This window comes from Hipposideros armiger, unplaced genomic scaffold (genome assembly GCF_001890085.2).
Source record: "Hipposideros armiger isolate ML-2016 unplaced genomic scaffold, ASM189008v1 scaffold_293, whole genome shotgun sequence".
In the NCBI taxonomy this organism is placed as follows: Eukaryota; Metazoa; Chordata; class Mammalia; order Chiroptera; family Hipposideridae; genus Hipposideros; species Hipposideros armiger.
In genome coordinates this window covers 165,930-193,004 of record NW_017731643.1, presented here as the reverse complement: position 1 = coordinate 193,004, position 27,075 = coordinate 165,930, and the positions used below count along the sequence as shown (strand labels likewise).

General features: G+C 37.8%; 1 protein-coding gene across 7 annotated transcripts in view; it reads left to right on the top strand.

The window, feature by feature from the left end:
• ENAH (ENAH actin regulator) overlaps positions 1–27,075 on the top strand; it is a 124,146-nt gene that overhangs the window by 51,280 nt on the left and 45,791 nt on the right. For all 7 annotated transcript variants that reach the window (XM_019659055.1, XM_019659054.1, XM_019659052.1 and 4 more), the window contains exons 2-3: positions 14,117–14,282; positions 19,888–20,065. In XM_019659055.1, coding sequence (XP_019514600.1) covers positions 14,117–14,282; positions 19,888–20,065 — 344 coding nt within the window. The remainder of the gene's footprint in view (positions 1–14,116; positions 14,283–19,887; positions 20,066–27,075) is intronic.

The following is a 27,075-nucleotide window of genomic DNA, read 5'->3' as shown; positions in this document are numbered from 1 at the left end:
AGGTAAATTGGATACCTAGGGATGAACGGAAAGGAAGAAAGCCCCGTTGGCGTGCAGGTGATGGGGAGGTGATCGAGCTCACTGTCACACCCCAGGCTGGCAGAGTGGCACGTTCCGATTCTTACAGCGGTCAGGGGGTGACGCCATGTATGCCAGGGATCTTTAGGTTGTTGTCCACATCAAATGTTAAGGGTGCCCTGTAGTTGCTTGGTCATGTTGCACTCACTTGTGATCCTGGAACTTTGTTTCCCAAATCGCTGTTGCTAATAATGGCCAACATTATTGAGTGCCCATCATGTGCCACATACTTGAAGTGCTTTATGTTCCTGGTTTTATTCTCAACACAGTTCCATGATGTAGGTACTATTCTTATTATTATTCCACTTTAGATGTCAGGAAACCAGGGCTTAAGGAGGCTAAATAACAACTTGTTTAAGATCACATGGATGTGTGCATGGAAACGGCAGCGCGGGAGTTGAAATTCACTCAAGTCTAACTCTAGATTCTCCACTTGTAAACTCCCAGCTCTGGTGCCTCTAAAGATACCCATTCTGCCCCGTAGAATCTAGTACTGATGTTAAGCTCTCAGAAAGAAATTTGAAGCCCTGTTGAATTACAGGCTGTGTGAGGGGGAAAGCCAAAACTATAATCCCTGTATCGGTGAGTTTGATAATGTGTATAATGCTTAGCAACAGTTCCATAAGGAAATCTAAGAGCATCTTTCTTATCTGACCTCAGTTACAAAAGTGATGTGGTCATGTGAATAAACTCGTGTGTATTTTGTGGTTTTTTTTTATTTTTTATTAATTGGGGAATAGTGTGTTTTTCCAGGACCCAAGCTCCAAGTCAAGTAGTTGTTCAATCTAGTTGTGGAGGGCTCATCTCAGTGGCCCATGTGGGGATCGAACCGGCAACCTTGGTGTTATGAGCACTGCACTCGAACCAACTGACCTATCTGGCTGCCCCCGAATAAACTTGTTTTTATCAGTTTACCTGAAAATGATGAGATTGGTGAAGCCAGCAGAAACGTAAATCTCTTGTAAAAGGTCCCAATTAAAATATTCTTTAACTAGTGTCTCCTCTGCAGAAATAGTAGGATGTTATATTTTCTAGGGATTATTAAGATGCTGTCCTTGTTCAGGAAGTACTGGTGATGGGGCTTCTAGCTGATGAGAGCGGAGGTAGGAAGGCTACTGTGGAGGCTCCTATAGGAATCCGGAAGGAAACAATGCATTAATGAGTGGCAGTGGGGCCGAATAGAGGGGGGTAACGGTGGAGACTCGCGCAGTGGACTTGACAGGGCGTAGTGACTGATTGGGGATGACTGCAGAGGAGCACGCTATAGGGTGGCACTCGGATTTCTAGCAGGGGGGCCAGACAGTAGGGTTTTGGGTATCCTTTATCTATGAAATGGAGGGGGAGGAGTAGATAAGGTGAGGGAGGGAAATAGGTTGCATTTTGAGGTAGGTTTGTGATATTTAGGTAGAAATACATACTAGGCAGTTGTCTATGTGGGTTTGGGGCTTAGGAGAGGATTTAAAATCTTATAATAAAGAAAAATATGTATATTTCAATAGTAGGATTTTCATGTAGTGTTTAAAAAAATTTCTCTGCTATCTCCATTTATATTATTGACCACAGTTAATGGTATAGCTGCTTTCAATCCAGCATTCACCATCTTCATCTTGTGGTTGGGCTTCATTAACTGTCTTTTCTCTTGAGAGTGGCGGGTAATTTTCATTTGTATTCTGGACCTTGGAAATGATACGTTCTGAAGCCTCTGATTTCGGTTACAGTGCTCTGAAGAGTGTTGATATTTTTGTTACAGCGGCAAATAACATGGTTGGACTTCAACTACAAATTCTGTCTCTTGGGCAGTAGGTCAAATTTTAGTTCGGTTCTTTTACCTTTTCGCTAGGTTGCTTAGAAAGTGCACTGCACATGCGTATACTGGGCGTGTCCAAAAAATGTATACTCATGACTTGTATTCATCTTTTGGTATTACAGTACTCAATATTACAGTAATACAGTTTTTCCTTTCTTAAAATGTGTATACATTTTTTGGGCACCCTCTGTATATAGTTCAGGGGTCATCAAGAGATCCTAAAATGCTTCCCACAGATTGTGTCTTCATGTAATTCTTTGAAGAAGGTTGAGATTCCATTTGATGGAAACTTTCTCTAAAGTATTAATTTTATGCATATGTTTTGTATCTCTATCTTTAAAAAACTGTGTGATAGCCTAGACATGGTTTTGTTCTAGTGTAACACGATTATTTTCTCGAGTGAAATCTTCAAAAGAACCCTTGCTTATTTCTGTAAGAACATAAGTTTCAGCAAATACGCCAATTCCCTTCCCTTAGTTTCAAATTAAATATAACATGGAGTATAATCTGGAAATAATAGAACACTATGAGGAGGTAATTTGTGGAACTAATATAATTGTTAGGCAGAATCTAACTATCTTATTCAAGTAACGTGGTCATGAGCCCAGACTCTGAGGCAGACTGGCTGCTTTGAACCCCACTTCTGCCACTTTCTACAGGATGTCCTTGGTCAAGTGAATTCACTTCTCTGTGCCTCAGTTTCCTATCTGTAAAATGGGCATATTGACAAGTATCTACCAAATAAAATTGTTCAATGAACAAATGAATTAATAAAGGTAAGGCACATAGAGCAGTGTATGACACTTGGTATTATATTCATATTGGTATTTGTTTTTATTAATATTGTTACAATCGCTGCACTGGGTTGGTAATTAATTACCTATGTCACTTTGTCTCTGGGTTTTGGTCTTTCATAATGTAAAGAGATTTTGATTCTTTATGACTCTAACTGAGGATGTGTCAGCCTGTACTAGATACTATAGAGAGTAATCCGTTAATACATTTTTCCTCATTGATTTTGTTATGACTTTTGTGCTTGCAGTGAAGCAATGCTTTGAAAACATCGGCTCCGAAGATACTTATCTGTGGATAGTTTTTGAGTGCAGTCTCCTGAAACAGTTGACTTTTATTTTTTTGAAGAAATAATAACATTGGCTTTGTTTTCGTTAACGAGCCTTTGGTACCACAGGAAAAGCAGGAGGACTTGGATTTACCTGTGCTCCTTCTCGGCGAGCCAAGTCTCCTGCATGCAGTGTGTGCCCAGCCAGAGCCGCACAGGTGAGGCAGGCTCCCATCCAGGAGGTTTTCAGTCTGGCTAGTTCCTTAATATCTCTTTTTACGTCCTGCCTCAGAGGATTACATTCCCTTTTCTCTCCACCAACTCTTACAAATTCCAGGTTTTCTCTCTTGTTCTAAGAATACTGAAATTGTGCGTTTTCATTATTACTTCTCTCTTTCTCCGGGTATATTGTTGGCAGAGGCAGGCTGTTTTTGTTGGCCAAGTCACATTTATAGAATTTGCACATTCTATAATATACTTATTCAAGTGAGAGGTATTCATAATTAAAGTCAAATAGGACCATAAAGATTACTGTCATCATTCCTACACACATGTGACTATATAAAGCACCTTATTAAAGGTACTTTTTCTACTTACGACTTAACCTAAAGATTTAAGGGATTTTTTTCATCCTACAGGGTAACCCAACAGATTTGCTGAAACATTTCCTGAAACATACTGTCTTGCTTTAAATACAGTGATCATTTTCTCTGGCGATTGTGGATCAGTTATAGTTGAATTTGTGCTTTGCACATACATATAGATGTTGTGGGATAAAGTGACTTTGATATTTTTATCTTTTTTTTTTTTTAACCTTTTAGTATTTCTTAGAACGATGAGTGATAAGCAACTGTGTGGTCTTTAGGGGAAATTTTGTCTTGCTGCATATTTGGAGCTGCTGCTTCCCAGATGGTTTTCTCGCCTTGCAGGAAATAAGTGTGTTTGCTGCCATTATTTGTATCTGCTGTTTGTCAGTGGAATTCACAATGATTTTTCTGTATCTCTCAGTCAATGAGCCATGAGAGCACCTAATTGTTATTAGAAAGCAGCTTCCAACTCCTTCCGACTCCCCCCCAATTCTTAGCAAGTTTTTAAAAAAAATTTTTTTTGGAATATGAAAGGAGAAAAGCTATTTAGTATTTCATAAATGTACCCTATAGGAAAAACCCCGGTATCTAATGTGATCTGTACTGGTGATAATGATTGCTTAATTGAGCTAGTTAAAGTGTGGTGTTCTTGAAAGTGCCATACTCGTATACCTTTAAATATTTTAGTTTATTTTATAATGTGTTAACCCTGTAGCCTTTGTCCATCAAGTTTTTAGTGTTAGTCTGGTGATGAGAATTCTACATTATTTTTCTTTCCTAAAGCATGCCCATCTTTTACCTCCAAGCGTTCTATAAGAGCATCAAAGTGGAGAGAGAACTTAGACATATGTAAAGCATTCTGAATATAGTATTCTGTTAGACTCGTATGACCTCCTCATCTTTTATATATGTCTCACAACTTTTTAGTGAGTCACCTTGATAGAAACTTTCCAAAATATTCAACTGAATTTCACAGAATTTCTATGTACTCACATTGTATGAGTTTATATAATATTTAAGTTACATAATTACAAGTCCAATTGGCATGAATACATTTGGTCACAGACACAGCTGACACTTGATAAGTACACAGCTTAACTGCTGGGAGCAGAGGAGTGGAAGGTGATGATAGTAGCTTACTAGCTCTGAGCGTTTTAAGTGCTGATGGTATGTTTTACAGACAGGAAGGAGAGGATTTGATAGGTTGTCCATTTGGGCATTAAAAGTCAGAAAAGGGAGCTTTCACTGGCATATATATTGGGGCTCTCACAGCTTACAGATGTTTACTTTTCACAGTTAATCTCTCTCACTACTTTTCAAGTCACTAACAAATCTTTTTTTTTAGGTTATTTTCAAATTAACTTTTTTTAAAATTAAAAATTTGGGGGGACAAATCTTAATTAGGAGAAATGAAAAGATAAAATGCCAGTCCTTTAGGGTTTTAACATCTGATGTTGGTGGAGAGATATTATGCAGAGATGTATATTGTGAGAGCACAGAATGAGTCCCGGTTTTGGTGGGGAGGGGAAAAGCTTTCAAGAGGATGTGACACTTGTGTCTCTATTTTGAAAGACAGTATTAGGCAGAAGGTATTTTGGGAAGGAAATGTGCGGTTAGGTCAGGGAGAGGGAGAGGGAGAGGCACGTGCAAAGGTGTGGCTATATGGACCAGTGTGGCATAATTGCTATTGCTGTGGTGTTGGAGTTTTGAACTGTTTGGTACGTTGATGTGCCCCTGGTAGTAGGATGGGGGAATATGGTGTCTGACACACATTACATGCTCCAAGTATTTGAAGGAAAGAATGAATGTCAAAGACAGAGGCCACATCATGGTGGAACTTGTATGCCACGCTGTGAAGCCAGAGTTTGCCCTGAAATGAGTCTTTGGAGTGTTTTCATTAACCAGAAGAGTGACGGGATTAGATTTGATCTATTAGAAAAATACCCCTCTGGCAGCATTGGGAGGAGGGAGTAAAATTACATAGAAATACCAGTTAGAAGATTATTGAACTAATCCAGTTGAGACACTAAGGAGGGCCCAAATGAAAGCTTTTGAGCTTTGTAAGCAAAAGGAATTGATGCATTCGAAGTCTTTAGGAAGTAGAATTGACAGGCCCTGGTGACTGAGCGTGTGGCGGGGTACAGGGCAGGGAGGAATCTGGAGTGACCCCAAGGTTTGCAGGGTGACTGGAGACCAGGGTGGTGACCTGGGAGAAAACACTCTCTTCATGACTTTTCTAGTGCTCAACATAATACAGGACGTGATGTTCATTTTTTACTTTCCTGTTTGAGGAAAATACATGTTTATTATACCCGATCAAGTACATAATCCTTTACACTGAGGTGGCCTAGCTCAGTTTCTCTAGGAGCTGTGAAATATATATAGGTGTGAACAGTACTTGTGGAATTGAGTTGAAATCTAACATTGTGTTTATTCTCAGCCTCTTTAATGCTTGAAATGTGATAACATTGCAGGCTTGAGCAAAAAAATTTGACATCAGAGAATAAGATGGAAATCTCTCCTTAAAATTCTCAACTTTTTTGTGTAATTCCTTCTTTAATGTTCTATCTTCTGAATAACTGACATCTTACTTCGTAGAATGACTTGGTATCCTAACAGACAAGATGCTGATTCTCTGTCTCAGGGTAAACTCTCCGAGTGTTGGTAAGATAATAGAGGTTATGCACAGACCTTGGTAACTTGTCACAGACAAGGCTCCATGTTGCATGCTGAGGATTCGAAGATGAATGACACTCCTTTTCCAAAGATGGTGAAGACATATTTATGTGTATGTAAAAATAAATGAATTGGGACCGTGACTTTCAACAGTGTTATACTTTACAGCATGCCACATACTACTTTAGGAGTGTCAGTAAAATGCTAGGTGACATCCATAGTTTTTCTCCTGCCTTTTTCTCTTCCCCTTCATCTGTGTCCCAGCCTATCCTGTGTGCTATACTTCCAACATATACGCTCCCCTATCCTACGTTTCTAGTTAGGTTCAAGTTTCACCATGTGTACATCTTGCACTGGTCTTCATGCTCCCATCCTTGATTTCCATGCCACTTTCCTGAATCCCTTCTCTACGTGGTAGCTAGAGTCATCTTTTAAAAATATAAGTCTTGGGGCCGGCAGAGTGGCTCAGTTGGTTAAGAGCTCGCTCAAGAGTTTGAGCTCTGAGCAACAGCGGTTCGATGCCCGGCCCGAGCTGTGCAGCCGCTGAGCTGCCAACAGGTGGCAGGATGGCTCAGCTAAAAAAACAAAAGCAAAAACAGAAAACCATTACCCTTAAACTTTGAATCTAGCAGTGAGCCAGAGAAACAATGTAATCCTGCATTTCTAGCCTCACCACATCTTCTATTGGATCTACACTCATTTCAGCTTCTTCCTAAGGTAGATTGAAAAGAGAATTTTTACAGCTGGTCCCATGTAAGAGTAATGGGTGTACTCTCAAGGCCCAGCAAACTGTCTTCTCTGTAAACACCATTGATTGCTAACAACTTCACTTTGCTGATATTATGAGAAAATCATAGCACTAAGTCCTTCTAGTCAAGCGGCTTAAAAGAAACCCCAATAATTACCATTTTACCTTGTTTGAACATTTTGTAGAAATACAGAACAAGAAATTCCAAAATTTCTCGAATATCATGCAGTTTGTATTTGGCTGGGGATAAATGATAAAAGTGGGCCGCTGCTTTTCAGATGACGGCCAGTAATTCGCTTTGATTATGCTGTGCTATAATTACTTTCTGAATGCACTGCCAAAGTGTGTGAACAAAACATCATATGCCCGCGATTCCTAAATCACTCGTAGCTTTCATCACACTTATTCTCTTATCAGTGACAGTCGCGTGACTACTGACTTCCCATGTATACATACGTGTTCTCCCACCTCCGAATGCTTGGTGTTCACTTTGAAATTCAGGCTTCTTCTTGTAGCACTTTCAGTACTCTCTGGTACTTCACTCTTTTCATACTGCGGGGATACCTGTGCACCCCTTCAGACATGCTGTGGTGTCCCTGAGTATGGAATGGACCACAAGACAAATGTGGTGTATCTAACCTGCATTATCAATTTTACTGGAAGGTATTTGGGGGAGAACATCATATTAAAACAGGCTGTATCATGGAGTGAATTGCAAAATATGCATTCAATTTTAATGGGAAACATGAAACTTCCAAGAAATTTGTTTGCTGTTGGCTTTTCAGGGCTCCTGGACTCCTTGAGGGTATGTGTGCCATCTCATGCAATCTTCAGATACTTTCCCTGGAATTTGTGTTTTATGGCAGTCATCGTAGTCTAGCCCTCAGAACTAAAGTATGCTGACCTTATGTGATTTAGCTGATTTGTGCCAAGGGGGGCCTGGTATGTCATATTTAGGGGCTGAGTTCTTAGTCTGTGTGGAACTATATATGGAGAAAGAGGAGAGAAATATGCATCCCCAGCTGTAGTGGACAGACAGTCAGGACAGAATTTCACAACTTATAAAGTAGTTTTGAGCCGGAGTTGGCAGCTGGTGACTGTTGACTATAGTTGCCAAACTATATAAATATATCTGGTCTGGAATCGTGAATGTCCAAGAAATACTCTTGGAAAATTAAGGGTTTCCTTTAGGATAATAGGAAAACCAGGCTTTCCTCAAGTGGTTATTTTTAAGTATGAGAAGTATCAGTTTATAATTGATTTAGTTTGACTAAGTATCCAACATACCGGAATGTCACATTCATATATATTTTACTTTAAGTTGATTTTTCATTGACATATTAAAAATGAACAAAAAGCAACTTCTGAGGACTTGAGGAGTCCACGATCCTTATTAAGTTACATGTAGTAGCAGTTAAATTGAAACAAGAAGTTAGAATTGTATTCCAGTCCCATAGAGATGTGCTGAGCAATAACCATTTGCAGCAGGTACTTGTGACGTTGCAAGGCCATTATGCATTCCCAGGTCCATAAATAACCACTGTAGCCTATAATAGCTACCAGGTAAATTGGATACCTAGGGATGAACGGAAAGGAAGAAAGCCCCGTTGGCGTGCAGGTGATGGGGAGGTGATCGAGCTCACTGTCACACCCCAGGCTGGCAGAGTGGCACGTTCCGATTCTTACAGCGGTCAGGGGGTGACGCCATGTATGCCAGGGATCTTTAGGTTGTTGTCCACATCAAATGTTAAGGGTGCCCTGTAGTTGCTTGGTCATGTTGCACTCACTTGTGATCCTGGAACTTTGTTTCCCAAATCGCTGTTGCTAATAATGGCCAACATTATTGAGTGCCCATCATGTGCCACATACTTGAAGTGCTTTATGTTCCTGGTTTTATTCTCAACACAGTTCCATGATGTAGGTACTATTCTTATTATTATTCCACTTTAGATGTCAGGAAACCAGGGCTTAAGGAGGCTAAATAACAACTTGTTTAAGATCACATGGATGTGTGCATGGAAACGGCAGCGCGGGAGTTGAAATTCACTCAAGTCTAACTCTAGATTCTCCACTTGTAAACTCCCAGCTCTGGTGCCTCTAAAGATACCCATTCTGCCCCGTAGAATCTAGTACTGATGTTAAGCTCTCAGAAAGAAATTTGAAGCCCTGTTGAATTACAGGCTGTGTGAGGGGGAAAGCCAAAACTATAATCCCTGTATCGGTGAGTTTGATAATGTGTATAATGCTTAGCAACAGTTCCATAAGGAAATCTAAGAGCATCTTTCTTATCTGACCTCAGTTACAAAAGTGATGTGGTCATGTGAATAAACTCGTGTGTATTTTGTGGNTCTTAAAGCCATCAAGTGCTTCCCAGTGCACTTGAAGTAAAATCTCAACTCTTGCCTGTGGTTCAGATATTACCTCCCCAGAGAGACATCCTTGTTGAAGGTTAATGAATCCTGTCAGGAAGCAGGAGGGGGTAGTTTTCTGGCTTTGGGGACCCCAGAAAGACTTAACCGAGAAATGGTATTTGATCCAGTTCTTGATAAGTAAGGTTTCGTTAGATGAAATTATGTACTAAACAAGCATTTAAAGAATGCCTACTATTTGCCAGACACTGTTATATTCACACTTTCTTTGTCAAATAATGACTAATGAGTGGTGTCTTTGAAAGGAAGTTGCTGTTTTCAAAGAGTTGGCTTTATTACAACCTCAATAAACAGCATATAGCAGAATAGCCAAACAGTCCTTAGTCTGCTTAAATACCAGGAAGTATTTCATGCACTGGTACCTATGAGAATAGAATTTGGCAAGCATCCTCTATGATCATATATACAAAATTTGACTATATTCAGAGATGAATTACTTGATAAAGTCACAAAATTGTAACATAGCGTCATGGTTTTTTATACCTTTTAAAAAACCAGCTGTCTCTAGCCTTCTAATGGCATGTTTTATTTAAAATATCAAAGTTAACATCAGGAAGATGCATGTAGATTATATTGTCTATATATACCAACTGCGTTTGGTCATAAAATGAAACTTTTGTTTATAACTGATTTAGTGCCTGATCTTCACAAAACTAATTTAGTAATTTACTGATTTAATCTTTTGTGTAGTTCCTTTAGAATGTTGAAGGCTTTGATTAGGTGTTCATTTTGAGTTTTGGTATAGTGCAGATAGAACGATAGTATAAAGAATTGTAGACCTGAAACCTATTAACTTTACTAACCATTGTCACCCCAATAAACTTTAATTAAAAAAATATTACACAATTTTTGTCTTTTTTCCTGTGCTTCTTTAGATTCTTTTCTTTTCTTTTTTTTTCCTTTTTGACTTTTGGTAGCTGTGGTTCTTAAATCTTGCCTTTTTTCCTTGTGACTTTTCCCTGAAAAACTGCACATATGTGTACAATTTCAGAATGAACAGCATTTCAGAAATTCACTCGTTGACTTTCTCAGCTGAAAATCCTCCTAGAGGAAGCTGGAAATCTCTATCAGAAAAACCTCTGCGTTGTCCCTATCGCTGCTCTATTGCTTGTATACACACAACATATAGGCAGTTCTGTTGTGATTAAGGCCAGCATACTGTAAAGCAGACCCTATAAGTATTTCACTGGACCAGGGAGAAATGAAAAAAACATGGACAATGGAGGGAATTGTGTAGAAAGCTAGTTATTACATTTACAGTATATTACATTACATTCTTTTGAGATATTGAAGTTCCAAAATACCCTTATTTTAATAAGTTATGGTGATCCCTCCCCTATCCCCGATATCCTACCTGGCAAGTCGGCCAAAATATTGTCAACCAGTTCTATACTGATTTATCGAATCTGCTGTTGAAGTTTATACGTCCATGAAATCCCACATTGGATACCACTGGCTTATTTGTGCACACCTGTAATTAGAGTTGGTATACTGAGTAATTTTCTCACATCAACAACCAATTCTCCTATTTTTCCGCACCAAATGGGTGTCCACCGATTCAATCCAATGGTGACGCTATCTGGAGTTAGTACTGACCCCACAGGTTATGGGGCTCAATCCCACAAGACTGCCCTCACTTCAGATGCCAGCTGACAGAGGGGTACTTAGGCTACCCACACTTATGCCTGGCTGCCTGCAAATTCAGGGGTTCCCACGACCCCCTTTCTATAATTTGCTAGAACGACTCCCAGAGCTTAGGAAAGTACTATTACATAGTAAGTACATAAAGGGTACAACTCAGGCACAGCCAGATGGAAGAGTTGCATAGGGCAAGGTATAGGTTGGGCGCAGAGCTTCCATGCCCTCTCTGGGCAGGCATGCCACCCAACCAGCATCTCGATGTGAACTTGTTTGGGTGTTTTTATGGAGGTTTCGTTACAGAGACATGTTTGATGAACTCATTGGCCATTGGTGAGCGAACCCAATTTCTGGCCCTTCTTCCCTTCCAGGAGGTGGGGGCTGTAGGGACGGACTGGAAATTTCAACCCTCTCATCATGGCTTGGTATTTCTGGCAACCAGTTCCCATCCTGAAGCCTCAGTCCTCTCATTAGCATGGCAAAGACACTCTTACAGCTTAGGAGATGCCAAAGGGTGTAGGAGCTCTGTGCCAGAACCAGACAAATACCAGAACCAGGTATTTCTTATTGTACCACAGGACGTCTGTGTCTAGCAAGCAAAGGTCTTCATGTGTTATGGAAAGGAACGGACTTGAACTTGTCACTAAGATCCCCAGCAATCAGTGCCATGTCCGCCTGGCTGGGCCTTGATGTGGCTTCTCTGAGTACCCGATGTCTTCTAGGATTACAGAGTTATTCAGGCCTAACCTGTCTACCCCTTCACAGCTTGCCACATACTCTCGTGGCTGTTGCTACTTCTCCAACAATATCTCAGCTCATGCTCACATCTTAGTTTTCTTTCTCTTTAACCTTGGGTCCTCCTGCAGCTGCTTGGTTTTGTTTAGAGTTGGATTTGTATCCTTAACATCTTACCTTGAAGATTTCTTTTCATCTTCATTAGAAAACTAATCAACTAATTTTTGCAGTTTGGGCCTTTCTTGGCTACTTTGATTATGTTCACTTGGAGATGTCTTTGTTTCTATGGTAACAGCTTTCCCAGGGACACTGAAATGACCAGACATTTATTTGATTGTTGACTAAGTGGTTTGTATATTAAGCACTAGTCAAAGCTATTCAGTTAACTATGTGCTTCAATATTTAGAATGTCTCTAGCAACAACCCACTATTATAGCAACAGGGAACAAAAAGGTGGAGGAAGAAGTTGGGATAGTCTATCTAAGTCTCCTGGTGTTAGATTTCCTGTATATTTTTTTAAACTTTTCTTTTTAAGGCATGGAATGACCTAATGTACAAAATAGGGGTTTAGCTGTTACTTTAGCTCGTATGATCCCACTGGGACTTTCTTGAAGAGAGACATTATTTCTTGAACCATGGGAATCATAGTGTATGTCCAAAAATATTTTTGAAAACTGGAAAAGACTGTTCTTTATTAATTTACAGATTTGTTTATTGAGTTGTTACTTACAGTTAGCAGTAAATTTGTTTCTTGGATTGCGTGCTGTAAGAGGCACTTTGCTTTAGCTTGTTTCATGTAATCTTTCTATAGGGTTATGGAAATATTGTCAGTTAGGTATTTCTGTTGTGATTTCAACTGCTGTGCTGACAAATGCTCTTTAATCAAGCTTTTAAAAATAATTCAAGCTTTAGTCATTGGCTTGTTTTTATTTCCAGAACTATTTTACTAAAAAATTTCAGTGAAGCATAAAAATTTAGACTACCACTGGGTTTATCTCAGTGTTTGTGGTGCTCAAATATTGGTACAAGTGAGTTTTTGTAAAATTTCTCTAATGGAAAATTATAAACAATGATAACCCCACTGTTTTGCAGCAATGTAATTGCTCAGTACTGTGATCTCTTAAGGTTCCCCATGGCTCTTCTGTCATCAAGTCATATGACAAGTTGAGTAAAACACATATATGCATACACTGTTGAGACAAAAGGCAGACGTGTGAGTAAGAGGGAAGGCCATGAAAGTTACTTTTTGTTTCTGAGGATATTGGTAAAGAACCCACATGGTTTACTGTTTAAAATCTTTGAGGCTAAAATGGGTGGGATGGAGCAATGCTTTCATTAAAGATGGGGTTGGATGAGCTACTGAGCAGCGTCTCCGTTAACTATGGCTTAAACATCAGAGATGGCTCCTCTGTGGGGATTGAGTTATTTTAATTGGGCCAGTAGCCAGCTTAGAGTTCATGTACCTGTTTCCTTCTGTGGCTCACTTTCGGTATTTGATTTAAAAAATAAAATAAAATGCGATATGAAATAAAGTAAAATTCAAATCAGTCTTTTTCCCCCCAGTAGGATTATAGAATTTTTGAAAGATGAAGCTGGTGCTTAATATAAAATAATTTCCCCTCATTTTATTCATGTATCTCAGTCTTGTTTGGTAACAAATAATTGAGGTGAAGCTGAGACTTAGAGATATTATCATGAAATTGCTCTTTTCTTTAATATTTATCTGTGAAGGTTAGCATTAAAATCTAAAAGGATCCCTAGAAAGCATCTCATCTTACTTGTTCATTTTTAAGTGAGGAGATTTGAAATACAGGGTGTTATCTTGCCCCAGTGGAATCAAAGACCTAGTCACATAGCCATCCCTTGGTTGTTAGTAACCACTCCGTATCTCAAGGGGCAGAGAGAGCTTATCAGAATTTGCTACAGACCTTGCAGCAAGCCTGATGGTAAAAATATCAGTAAAGAGGGGAATCAGAAACAGGTCACTAATATCATAAACATACATATGATTAAACAGATGGTGATTGATTTATACTTGTAGTTGTATTCAGTTGTACCAGGTGTGCACATTTAGAAGAAAACATGTTTTGTGTTGCTTGTGTGATGCTTTTTGTGGGTCCTGGCCTCCGTCTCGTCCCTTGTCACTCTTCATTTTCTTTTTTATCCACCTTCCCCAGGAACCTGTACCCATAAGGGTAGGAAGCCTTTCTAGTTCAGTGTTGTTTCTACACCCAGTAAAGCACTAAGTGTCGACTGACTGCTAGGTTGGCTACCTCTGATTTATATGACTATGTGGGAAACAGCATATTTTAAATATCTTAAGTTTGCTCTTTTTTTTTTTTCTTTTTTTTAAAACAGTGAACAGAGTATCTGCCAGGCAAGAGCTGCTGTGATGGTTTATGATGATGCCAATAAGAAGTGGGTGCCAGCTGGTGGCTCAACTGGGTTCAGCAGAGTTCATATCTATCACCACACAGGCAACAACACGTTTCGAGTGGTGGGCAGGAAGATTCAGGACCATCAGGTAAGGGTCTGAGAGATTCTTAGTCGTCCGGTGTCACAAAAGGACTTGGCATATTCAGTAAAATAAGGTAGTGCTGTAAAATGGTAGTCAAAATAGTCTCTATGGGGGAAAATGTCCATTGTACTAACGAACAGTCCTAAAAGTATCTTCAGTGGCGGCAAAAAAGAATGAATCTTTAAAAACAAGTAGAAAGAAATCTGTCCAAGTCTGGAAATTTCCATGTGAAACACTGACATTTTTATTAAGAGAAGTAAACTATCCTATGGCTTCTAGCTTTTGACAAATGGAGTATTTTAAAAAATATGTGGAAATTTGAAAGCACTTCTAAATAATTCATGATGCTAAGATGAACTCGTTATGAAGATTAGAAAATGTTTAGAAAATAAGAATGTACTTAGACCTGAGTGACAAGGTATTACTTAGAGAAATCTGTGGGACGTCTAAGCTGTCCTTAGATGGACACACCTTAAGGGCATATAATGAGCTTAACTTAAAGAAAGCAGAAGGAAATACTAAAAATAAAAGAAGACATTAATTAAATAAAAATAAATAGAAATTATTAACACAAACGCTTCTCTGCTGAGTAGAAAAATTGGCAGAATCAAACAATAAAGTTACAAATAAACAGCATTAGCATTGGAAGAGTATCATTATAGTTATAGTAAAGCAATAAATTACTATAAGGTAATATGAACTCTTTTATGCCGATAAATAAGCCATTTTGTAGAAAAATATAATTTACCCAAGCTGGTAGAAAGTAGAAAAATATAATAGATCTACAATCATAAAATATATCAATAGTTTATCTATAGCCAAATTTAAAAAAATGGAGTTCAGAGCGTTAAAAAGAAAATCTAGAAGTCTTCAAAATACTACCTTTTTAATGCAAACTGTTTTAAAGAGTAGTATTTTATGAGGCTAGTATAATTTTGATATGTAAAACATAGAACACCGCTCAAGAGTGTGAGCTCTGAGCAGCAGCGGTTTGATGCCCGGCCCAAGCTGAGCTGCCGCTGAGCTGATGGCTCAGCTAAAAAAATAAATAAATAAATAAAATTAAAACATAGAACAGTTTGAGAGAGGAAAATTGTAAGCCAGACTCAATTGTGAACATTGACAGAGATATAGAAGTCATCAATAAGATATTAGCAGACCAAATGCAGCAGGGTACATGAAAAAAAGAAAAAGACCACCTCTGACCAAATGGGCTTTATCTCTTTTTATCTCAGTAGTATAAGGATAGTTTAACATTAGATAACTTAGTAATGTAGTTTACCAGGAGAAACCTACAAGAAACAAGAAATTTAGGAAAAGCTTTTGATAAAAGTAAAATCTGTACCTAAAATTTTCAGCACGTTTGGCATAAAAATGAATTTTCTTAAGTTGATAAGGATGAGTAATACAAACATACAGCAGACATCTTACAGGACAGTATGGTGTTGGGCAGATTTCCATCAAACTCAGGAATAAGTTGGGGATTTCAGCTTTAATTACTTTATTTAGCATTGCAGAGGAGGTAACCTAAGTGATACGAAGATGAAGAAATAGAATCTATAAGGATTGAAAAGAAAGAAACATAGTTGATTTTATTCACTCATGATATAATTGTCTACATAAAAAAATCCCGAGTAGCTGCAGATAAAATAATAGAACTAATAAAGATTGTTCAGTAAGGTTGCTGGATACAAGATTAGTATATAAAAGTCAGTGGCATTTTTGTATAACTAGCAATAAACAATTAGAAAATATAATTTTATAAAGATACTACATTAACAAAAACAATGATGTACTTACCGAGATATCTAATAAAAATTGGTTTCCTGTCATTCCACAGTACCTTGTTACATTTCTTAACGATTTTCACTTTTTTTTCCCCCTAAGTGGAAACATGTTGTTATAACTTATTAAACAACATTTAATCTTTTTGTGGTAAAGAGCCATTAAAGAAAAATCACGCACCATTTATTTGAATGTTTGTTAAGCACGTAAGGAAAGGACTATGAGTTGTTTCAGTTATGATCTGAAAGAATGAACCAGAGACGTGAACCCAAGCTTTGGACCTCTCTTTACTAGAGGCATGTGTCAGTTTTGAAAGAGGAGATGGAGCAGCTGAGCAGATTTTGAGGAGACTCATGGGACTAGTAGAACAAAAATGTCCCTTTTTTTTAGTTAGAGCCTGCTAATGAAAGAGTGTTGTCTTGGTCATCCCCCAGGTGATGACTTGGTACCCCGAAGCCCCATTCCCTTGGGAGAAGTTTGACTCAGAATTAGTCTGGCCTTTGTAGGAACTGAAACCCAGCCTCTAATTTCAATCACTTTTGGATTAAAGTGATTTGAGATTGTTAGTTTTCCTTGCTGTTTGCCAGAAGCAAATGTAAATTTTCCCTGGAAATATATAACATCATTGTAGTCTTCAAAATTTCCATACAATGGTCCATACACAATGTCTGGCACTCAGTCAAAATACCCAGGCATACAAGGAGACAACAGGAACAGCATTAGAACAGATCCACTGGGAATCCAGTTAATACAATGATCAGAAATTGACTTTAAAATAACCATGGAAATAGTATATATATGGAAATAATAATAAAATAATCAAGGAAATAAAAGATTGAGAATTTCAGCAGAGGACTAGATTCTAGAAAAAAAGAACTAAATGGAAATTTTAGAATGAAAAAATAAGATAACTGCTGTTAACAACTCAGTGATGGGTTTTACAACAAATTAGAAGCAGCTAAAAAGAGTTAGTAAACTGGAATATAGGTCAGAAAAGAATATTCAGAGTGAAGCTAAGATATTCCGAGAGAGAGAAATGTAGGTATTTAAAAAGCTTAAAGACATAGGCAATGTAGTAAAAAAGTATATAATGTATGTGTAATCAGTCCCAGAGGAGAGGAGAGAATGGGGCTGAACAATAATTGAAGAGATAATGAACAAGAATTTTCAAAAGTGATGAAAAAATATCAAGTTAGAAATGCCGTAAACCTTAAGTGGGATAAATACAAAGAAAACCATATATAAACCCATCATAATAAAAAAATCACTGTAAACAAAATACAAGGTGAAGCTCTTGAGAGCAGTCAGATGAAAAAAGATGATTTTAAAGAAGGAACAACAAATTGTCAGCTGACTTTTCAATAGAAATAACGAGCTAGAAGGCAGTGGACTTCAAAGTATTGTAAGAAAATAAATGACTCCTTAAAATTTTATACCTGATAAAAATATCTTTCAAATATGAAAGTGAAGTAAAGATGTTTTCAGACAAATGAAAAATGAAGATAATTCATCACCAGGAGATCTGCATCGAAAGAAATGTTTTAAGATCAAAAATGGTCCCAGCAGAAGCTGGAAGAGAGCAGAAGAATAAAAAGCAATAGAAGCATAAACATTGATCTCAGATGATCATCGACTGTACCGTGATATGTAATAGTGTTTTATACACTATCTAATATACATAGAATTAAAATAACCAATAAAAATAGCAAAGGAGTCCTGAGATGGGCATGGGACAAAGGGGGTGCTATTGGAGTGTTTGTAAGATCCTTGTATTGTTGAGGGAAAGGTAAAAATACTAGTTTTTATTTGTCTTTGATAAGTTTGAGATGCCTGTTGTCATCTCTAGGGGGCAACCACTAAAACAGTGAAAAAATTTTAACAGTAAGATAATAGAGGGGAGAGCAATAAAGAAGGTATGGTAGATTTAGACTCACATTTATATATAATTTACATTAAATGTAAATGAACACTCCAGTTAAAAGCAGAGACTGGCAGGTTGGATCAATAACACAAAATTGATAACCAGAGTATAAAATTGTCTCCGCACACAAAGGACTGAGAATAATCAAAACAATATTGAAGAACAAAGCAGGAGGACATACTCTGGTGGCTATAAAGACTTAATGTAAAGCCACAATAAGAAAGACACTGTGACATTGACCCCAAGACAGCATATTGACCAGTAGAACAAAATAAAGCCATTCAGCCACTTGAGTTATGGAAAAGGCAAACCTGCCGCACAGTTAATAAGTAGGACTGGATCAGTTGAACAGTAATATTGAAACAAAATGAAACTTTAACCTTATTTCACACCAGAGGCATAAATCAATTCCAGTTGGATTGGAGATGTATGAAAGTTATAACAATAAGGCTTTTATAAAGTAATCTGGGATATTTTCATGACCTTGGGATTGAGAAACATTTCTTAAACAGGTTACAAAAACATTAACTGTGAAGGAAAGGGTTGCTAATTTGGACTGAAATTGGAATGAATAAAAGTAAAGAGCTCTGGGGCTGGCCGAGTGGCTCAGTTGGTTAAGAGCTCGCTCAAGAGTTTGAGCTCTGAGCAACAGCGGTTCGAGTCCAGCCCGAGCTGAGCAGCCGCTGAGCTGCCAACAGGTAGCAGGATGGCTCAGCTAAAAAAAAAAAAAAAAGTTAAGAGCTCTGTTCATCAAAAGACACCATTAGAGAGTGAAAAGGCAAGCAACAAAAAGGGAGACGATATTTACAACACAGATAGCCAACAGTGGGATTATATCCAGAATATATAAAGGACTCCTACAAAGCAATAAAAAAAAAAGATGGACGACTCAGTAGAAAAATGGGCAAGAGATTTAATTAAGCAGTTACTCATAAAAGAAGATATCCAGATAGCCATTAAAACGTGAAAAAGTCCTGAATCTTATTAGTAATCAGGAAAATGCAAGCTAGATACGGTATTCATACCCATCAGAATTGTTGAAGACCGACAATACAGATTGTAATGTTGGATTGCATGTATAGTTGTGCAAACCATTATCCTCCGCTACGGAAGTGAAAATTGGTAGAACTAATTTGGAAAGCTACTTGGAGTTTTCTACTAATGTTGGAAACTCTGTATGTATGGCCTGTGATATTTGCACTCCTGGACATATGCCCAACAGAAATGTGTGCTCATGTGTACAAAAAGACATTTAGTAGGATGTTCATAACATCACAGTTTTTAATATCCTCAAACTGCAAATAATTCAAATGTCCATTAGTGGGAGAATGGATAAATAAGTGTGATTTATCCAATGGAATACCATAGAGCAATGAAAAAGAAGAAACCTCAGTTACACAGAATAAACAATTTTTAGGGAAAAGAGCAGATACATTATAATACTTACTGTGGAACTCCATGTGTATCAAGTCCCCAAACCTACAGAATTGATCTATAATGTTTGAAGTGTAGCTAGCACCTTTTGGAGGTGGGAGGGGTTAAGAAGGACGTCCTATTTCTTGATCAGGGTTTTGACTACATGGGAATGTTCACTGAGATACGTGCTTATGTGTTCTATGCTTTGTGAATTTATAATACTTTAATCAACATGTTAAAATGTATATAATGAGGGATATAGATTTTCTTTTTGTTTTGCCCATTTACTGTTTTAAGGCCAGACAGTGTAACTTTCATCAGACTTATTATTTCTGCAGACTGTACCCTAGATAATTGTTTTGAACATTTTTGGCTTAGGGATGTCCGGAGCATGTTTGAATGCGTGAATGTCTGTCCAATCAGGGTTTGTTGAGTTGGTTGATTTTGCCAGTTATTGCCTTGACTTTATAAAGAATTACTGTCTTTTAGGTCGTGATAAATTGTGCCATTCCTAAAGGGTTGAAGTACAATCAAGCTACGCAGACCTTCCACCAGTGGCGAGATGCTAGACAGGTGTATGGTCTCAACTTTGGCAGCAAAGAGGATGCCAATGTCTTTGCAAGTGCCATGATGCATGCCTTAGAAGTGTTGAATTCCCAGGAAACAGGTAAGGTGCCTGTGGGTGACTCGTTTCCTTGAACTGAAGTGTCATGCGTATGTTAACACAAATCTTTTCTGACCAACTTTTAAATCATATACGTATTTGAAGCCATTATTGAATGTCTATTCTCTACAGAAACGTGAACTTTTTTTGTTGTTGATGATAAACATGTAGTCTAGAAGGATAATCATATGAGATTGGTTAGTCAGTAATTTTTGAACGCTCTAATTTGAAGTTACTTATGTTCATATCCTGCTCAACAAGGATATGAGGCCCAGAAGATATGCCTTGGGTAGAAATTATGCACCTTTATCATGATCTCAGTTTTAATGAAGAAACACGTGTTTTCTGCAACGCGATTTTAAAGGCACTACTGAGCTCTTGAACTTCAAGTAGGACTAGGTGTCCTTCATTGTAGCAAATAAAAATGTGTTTCTAAGTTGTTTCAGGATTTTAGGAGTGCCCTCTGGTGGTAGAAGCTACGCATTGCATCTCCCCCAACACTGCATGGTGGTTAGACACCTATGGAGAAATAATTCACTTTTAAAAACCCAGGATTTATTATAAGTCTGTATATGTGTCAGAGATGAGCTCTGTTTTTGTTTTTGTTTTTGTTTAAAAAATAGAAAAGAAATATACCAACGTATTGCTCTCTCTTTGGGGAGATAGATTTTATGGTCAGAAAATAAATGTCATCTGCAAAACAATACAAATGTGATTGCTCTTGCCTTTGTGTATTTAGTAGTGATCATTATGATATAAATGTGCTATAAACAACTTATATATTTTAAGAGGAAGGACATAGAGTCAAATTAAAATTTGATATTTTGTTGAAGGTATAGAATTTCAAAACCTGTTGTTGATACGTTTATATATTCCTTGCCTTATTCTAAAAGGGATTGAAACAGCTAGCCCCTGAATTGGTCTCTTTCAAATACAAATTTCAGAGCAAGAAGTCATTTTGGAATCTTGCCAGAAATCATAGTGTTATGCTTATAGATGGTTTATATTAGATCTCCTTGAAGAAATGAATACCTCTATAAACAATTTGTACATGGCTCTCATAGCTTATCTATTTTGAGAAAATAAACTGGAACTTCTCCTCATTTGTCAGTATGTCCAGAAAGTAGCATAGGAAAGTCTGTAGGTACATACAGTCTTGGATGTAGATTGTTTGAGTCACTGGACTTCTGTTGCAGGCATTAGTATTTTATTGGCATTTTACTGTAGGTATAGAATTGCTTTTCTGTTGCCATAATTTTACCATAGGAAAGAAACTAGAATTGTGGTTCTTAATATCTTATTAAATAGGTCAACTACATAATAAAATAATTCAAGGACCAAAGTTTCGACAGTATATGTATGACAGTAATATTTGGCGGAATTCCCCATGTTTGCAACAAACAAGCATTTTAATTTCTGAACCTTCAAAAGAATATCCAAAAGATGTTAGGAACTAAATGTTACTAATTTAAAGTAGTTAAAATTATTGTTGTTCTTCTTGTCAACATTTTTTTTTAACCAAATGGTAAGGATTATTTTTATCACTGTGCAGTCATACAGTTTGCTTTCAAAATGCAAATGCTATTTTTTTTCTTCTGATCTGGATCTTTTGAAATTAATGAGTCTTAATGTGGAGCAACTCAACTGCATTCTCTGTTGTATAGTAATTACCATATTATAGGAAGTTTGGCAAATAGGAAAAATCACCCATCATCTCACTAGCTACACAAGCGTTTTGGAAAGGAAAAAAACTGTAATAGATTTCTTCTTACATGATTTTGAAACTTTATTCTCTTCTCTGTCACAGTTTCCTAATACCATGTGCTGAGGGAAGAGAGGGCAGGGAGAAGGTTCATCCTAGCTTTCCATCTCCTTGTGTCATGGCCCAGAGTCATTGGCAAAGACGCTTTTGGTTCTGTAGCATTTTCATCAGCAAAAACAAAGCATATAAAAAGGTGGACGTTTTCTAATAGTCTGGTTTATTTAGAAAATGACTATTTTCATAAAGTATTGCAAATGCTAATTTCTGATTTTTTGATGGCATTAATTGGCCTGGAAGGGGAGATATGGGAGGAAGTAGATGCTAAAAATCAGAAGTATCCCTGGGAAAGGTATAAAGTTTTCTGTCGGCCTCCACTGAAGCAGGATAGGTACCCCACCCCAGGATTATTTTGTGGGCCTCCTCCCAGCCACCTAAACAAACATGCCCAATAATGTCTCCTCTCATCTTGAGTATGGCTTCCCTTTCCACAGCTGTTTGCTTTGGGTTCATGGCCAGGTCCTTGCTAAAACCATCAGTTGTCCTTTGGCCAAAACCAAGTCGTAGAAGCTTAACCTACGTGTCTCCTCCCTAAACAAACAACATACCCAATAAATCTCTGATCAGAAGTAAAAAACACAAATTTATTCATAAAGGTAGAGCAACCACAGATACTAGTGTTTCCTACTTCTTAATGTTTTACCACTTTTTAAAACCGTTAATTCCTTATTGAATACTTGAATTTATTGTTTTATTAGGTGTTAATGTCAATATTATCCATTGGATATTGGTTGATCCTTCTTAGTGATTTTCAGACTTTTTAAAGTCATGGATACCTTTGTTCAAACAAAATCTTTCAGGAGCTCAGTGCACAAATAGGCCAAAAAAAAAAAATGAAGCTTCTCTGTTTAGTGCGGGTTGTAGGGGGCGGTGGGAAGCCCATCACCACTGAGACATGTGTGTGCTTCTTCAGGACAGGATTTGGAAATTACTAATTTTTTTTTTTTTTTACCAAAACCAATAATTACACAATTCTCCCTTCCTTTCTTTCTCCCTTGCCCTTCAAGTTCTTTAAATCCTTAAACAAATTTTTTTAAATTAAGAGAAAAAATAGCTTCCTTTGGGGCTTGTCATGCTGAACTCTACAAAGTGCTCTGTATGTGTTGAATATTTCCATTTCTTATGAAAAAAGGTGGGTGGCAAAAATGTTTTCCTTTATTTTGTTTTTAACTTGGTGTGCAATTATCTAATATACTGGAAAGTACAGGAGGTGCTAAATACAGTGAGTTATATTTGGATAAAACACAAATCGCGTGTTATAATATTTTTGAAAAACAGTTGAAATAGTGTTCTTCCTTTTCTACCAAAAGCTCCAGTTTATCTATTTCTTTTTTCTGTTGTCTAATGGAAACAGACTCGATTTTAAACAAGTACATTCAAAATGCGTTACCCACACTGATATTTTGGAATTCTATATTACTTATCAAGTACATTTATAGCAGTTTTGCAGGTAATAGTTATGGATTACATAAAATATAAAATCTGTTCTTATAATGATTGGTGGAGGTAAATTTGCAAAGTCTGTTTCATTATGAAAAAGGTTTAAGTCATTTGAAAATAGGAAATAAATTTTTAAATTCATTTTTTAAAAGGAAAATCATATGCATAGCCAGTAAGATTATTCTACTGTTTTTGTCCTACTCAACCAAGATCGAAAATATCCTTGTAAAAGGAAAACCTTAAAATACTTTGTTATTAACTAAGACTGCTTTTGCAAGATTTTATTTTTAAATATCTGTTGAAAATGAGAACATAGTCAAAGATCTCCTCAGGTGTGAAATTTTCTTTAGATTTTATACCTAAATGTAAATATTGAGATTCCATTTATTTTTTTCTTACAGATAATTTGGCCTGATATACCTTCTAATATGAGCATTTGTATGAATTGTATCTCAGCATTTTTTCATCTTTTTGAGATTTTTTTGAAATTAATTGGATTTAAAGAAATCTCAAAAAGTCTCTAGAAATACTTCATGTTTGTAGTGACACTTTTATTTTCTAGATTGCCAATTTTCATGAGAGCAGTATTAAGGCTATATCACAGAAACCATCAAACATGTTTTGAGCAGAGGTACTATGCCAGGCCCTGGGGCTAATATTAACATGATAAGGCTGATTCTTTGCCTTCCAGGATTTCACAGTTGGGCTGGGGCTACAAGGTCGGCAAAATTGGAATATAGGTTGTGAAATGTTGTGAATGAAGTGTGCAGAGAGGCCTTTGGAATACCAAAGAAAATTCCAGGGTAAAGGAAATTTCTGAAGAGAAAAAGATGCCTGAGCTATATTTTGAAGACCGAGTAGGCCTCATCAGTGAGAGAACATTCTGGAAAGGCTTGGAGGCATGAGAGCATGGAGCAGTTGGGAAACAGCAGATAGGCTGTGTAGTGGCTTGGGCATGAGGAGATATATGGGGGTAAGGAAATCCTAAGAGGTAAGAGTGGAGAGGTTGGGAAGGGCCTTGTGTGCTTCCCGAGGAAGGAGCCTGTTATGACGCCTTCTGGTCGGTGGTACAGAGTCAGGGACGGGCGCTAAGTAAATGTTGGATGTAATCAGCTTTGTGCTTTAGAACAAATGTAATGGAATTGGTGGGGACATCGTTGTGATAATATCGGTGAGAAAGATGAGGCCTGAAATGATACCGTATAAAGAGGAAAGGAACAGAGAGAAGAGGATGTGACAAACTTCTTTAGTGCCTCTGTACCTGCCAAGGCATTGTTCTAGGCCTTCCACTCATGCTTTCATGTAGTCTTTAAAGCAGTTCTGAGGCAGGAGTAATGATCTGTTTATTGGGTACTGGCTGTGTGCCTGGTCCTAATTGGGCACATATATTACTGACAATCTTTGTAACAACCCTGCAATATTCGTGGTATGTATCTTTGTTTTAGAAATGAGGCTGGAGCTCACAGAAGGTCACTGGCCTGGCCCAAGGACCCACAGCTAGACAGTGGCATAACTGACATTTGTACCAGATCTAGTTTGATAGTTCTCTTTCTCACTCTGTCACTGAGAGGTGACGGACAGGCCAGGAAGGGGAGAATGAGATGTATCGTTTGGGCCACTGATGAAGATGGTACCCAGAGATGGAGAGGAAGAGAATGAGGATACTGGGCAGTACCTAACAAATTTGATTCTAGACCTATCCCATTTGGGGTATTTATTATTATGTATAATACACAAATTTAAACATATTTATTTCCATGATTTTTAAGTTCCTGATCACTAGTGCTTGGGAGAGCTGCTCTAGCTTGACCATAACTCGAGTTGAATATGGCATTTTTCATGAGCACGGCTTTAGTCTTATGTTGTGGGACTTAGGATATCTTGTCCTGTTCCAAAGTGGAAATGATTAAATGACTAACAGAGAAAGATGTGCTTTTTCTGATAAATCTTATAGAAAGTTATTTGAGCCTGAAGTTGGTTGTCAGACACTATTCTGCCTGCCTCTCACTTTTGTCTGTCTGCATCGCTGGCAGTGGGGCATCTTACAGTGTGTTTTCTGACACAGGTCTAGCTGGTGACTTCCGCTCTCTTCCGGCTGATGTTACAATAAGCTTGAAATTTAATTAATGGTACTGCAGTGATCTGAGGATGTCATCTATGATTACTTCCACGTTTTCCTGCATGAGGATAGTAATTTGTATATAATTGCTTTGCTTGTATTCCTGGATTTTAATCATATTTGTTGCCCATCAATTAGGGAATCATTTGCTAGATGTTAGTCTAAATTTTGCAAGATGTTTTCATCTTGAAAGAAGGACGCAGAGGGCAGGGAGAAGCTCTAACACAATAGAATCTATCCTGTTGTCCATTGATGATAAGAAATGAACTACAGGGACCATTTCCACTCTGGGGGGACTGGTCACAACACCCAGTGGCAGGCAAACCTGCTCCGCAGTTCTTACAGCTTAGTTCTGGACATGCCTTCATCAGCCTATAAGTGTGATGGAGAACCGTTGGGTCGTCCATGTTTGTATTCAGCAAGGAGCGTGTATGCACTGGGCCTCTGAATGAACAGGCATTGCTGTTTATATGATCTAGGCAAGAGGAAATTTCTAATCAGACTTCTGAAGATGGTGTTTAATAGCGGTATCTTTGAAAACAGTATTTTATATGTAAAGAATATTGTGATGTCGTTTCATAAATCCATGCAAAATTCCTAAGCGCTAGATGGTCTCATAATCTAAAAGAAAAGCCACAGTGAACTGAATTATTTGTACTCCCAATAAGGTACTATGTTAACGTGCCATGAGAGAAACAAAAATGAGTAAATCAAAATTGTTGACCTTCAGGGTCTGTTAATTGTGTAGCGACGATAAGGCGTGGTCAGAAATATATGTAAGGCAGTATCGGCACCATCAGTGGCACAGAGTGGAAATTAGGAAGTGAAATAAGCAAAACTAGCATACTACTCATGTAAAAATAAAAATAATTCTTAGAAGGTAGACCTGCTCTTTCTGTGGACTTTGGTCATTTCGGAGGAGATTCATGCTAGAAAATAAATTCTGCTTTTGGGGAAATCTCAGGGGTATGTGGCTACGACAGGGCCATTCATGTAAGAAGAAATACATTTTTATTGAGGAGTTCCCTGTGCAAATGCTGTCTGGTCTTTACTGTGGTCATACTGTACTAAAAACAGAATTACTTTTTCTTATTCAGATTTAGAATCACCGGTCCCCGTGGATTTAAATTGGTCCTTAAGCCTTAGAATCGTACAACCCCAGTTTGAAGATAGTGACTAGATGAGTGACATTAATTCCCAGGACATGGGTCTCTAGCCTGTTCTGCACATAATAGTTGGGATCGACCTTCTGTGAGTAAGAGGCAGAGTAGATTTGTTTTGGCATACCTACTGTTGTGTGTACCAGACAGTCTTGCAGTGACTTTCATTGCTCTTAGAATAAAGTACGGACTCCCTAACATACCCCTTGGTTCCTTCACCAGCTGGCCCCTCTTGACTGTATTACGTAAACACACTCTCCCTTGCAGCCGGGTCCTTGCACCATTTCTTCCCTCTGTCACCACTGTGGGATTTACTTTTTTCCAAAACATGTTAAACACGTTTCTGGGCTGTATAATAAGTTTGGCAGAGCCAAAGTTAGTGACAATGCTAACTGTCACTTATCAACAGATTTTATTTGCACGTAAAGATAAAATTGTTCAAAGTGTCTCTCTGCTGAAGGCCAAAAGACGTACG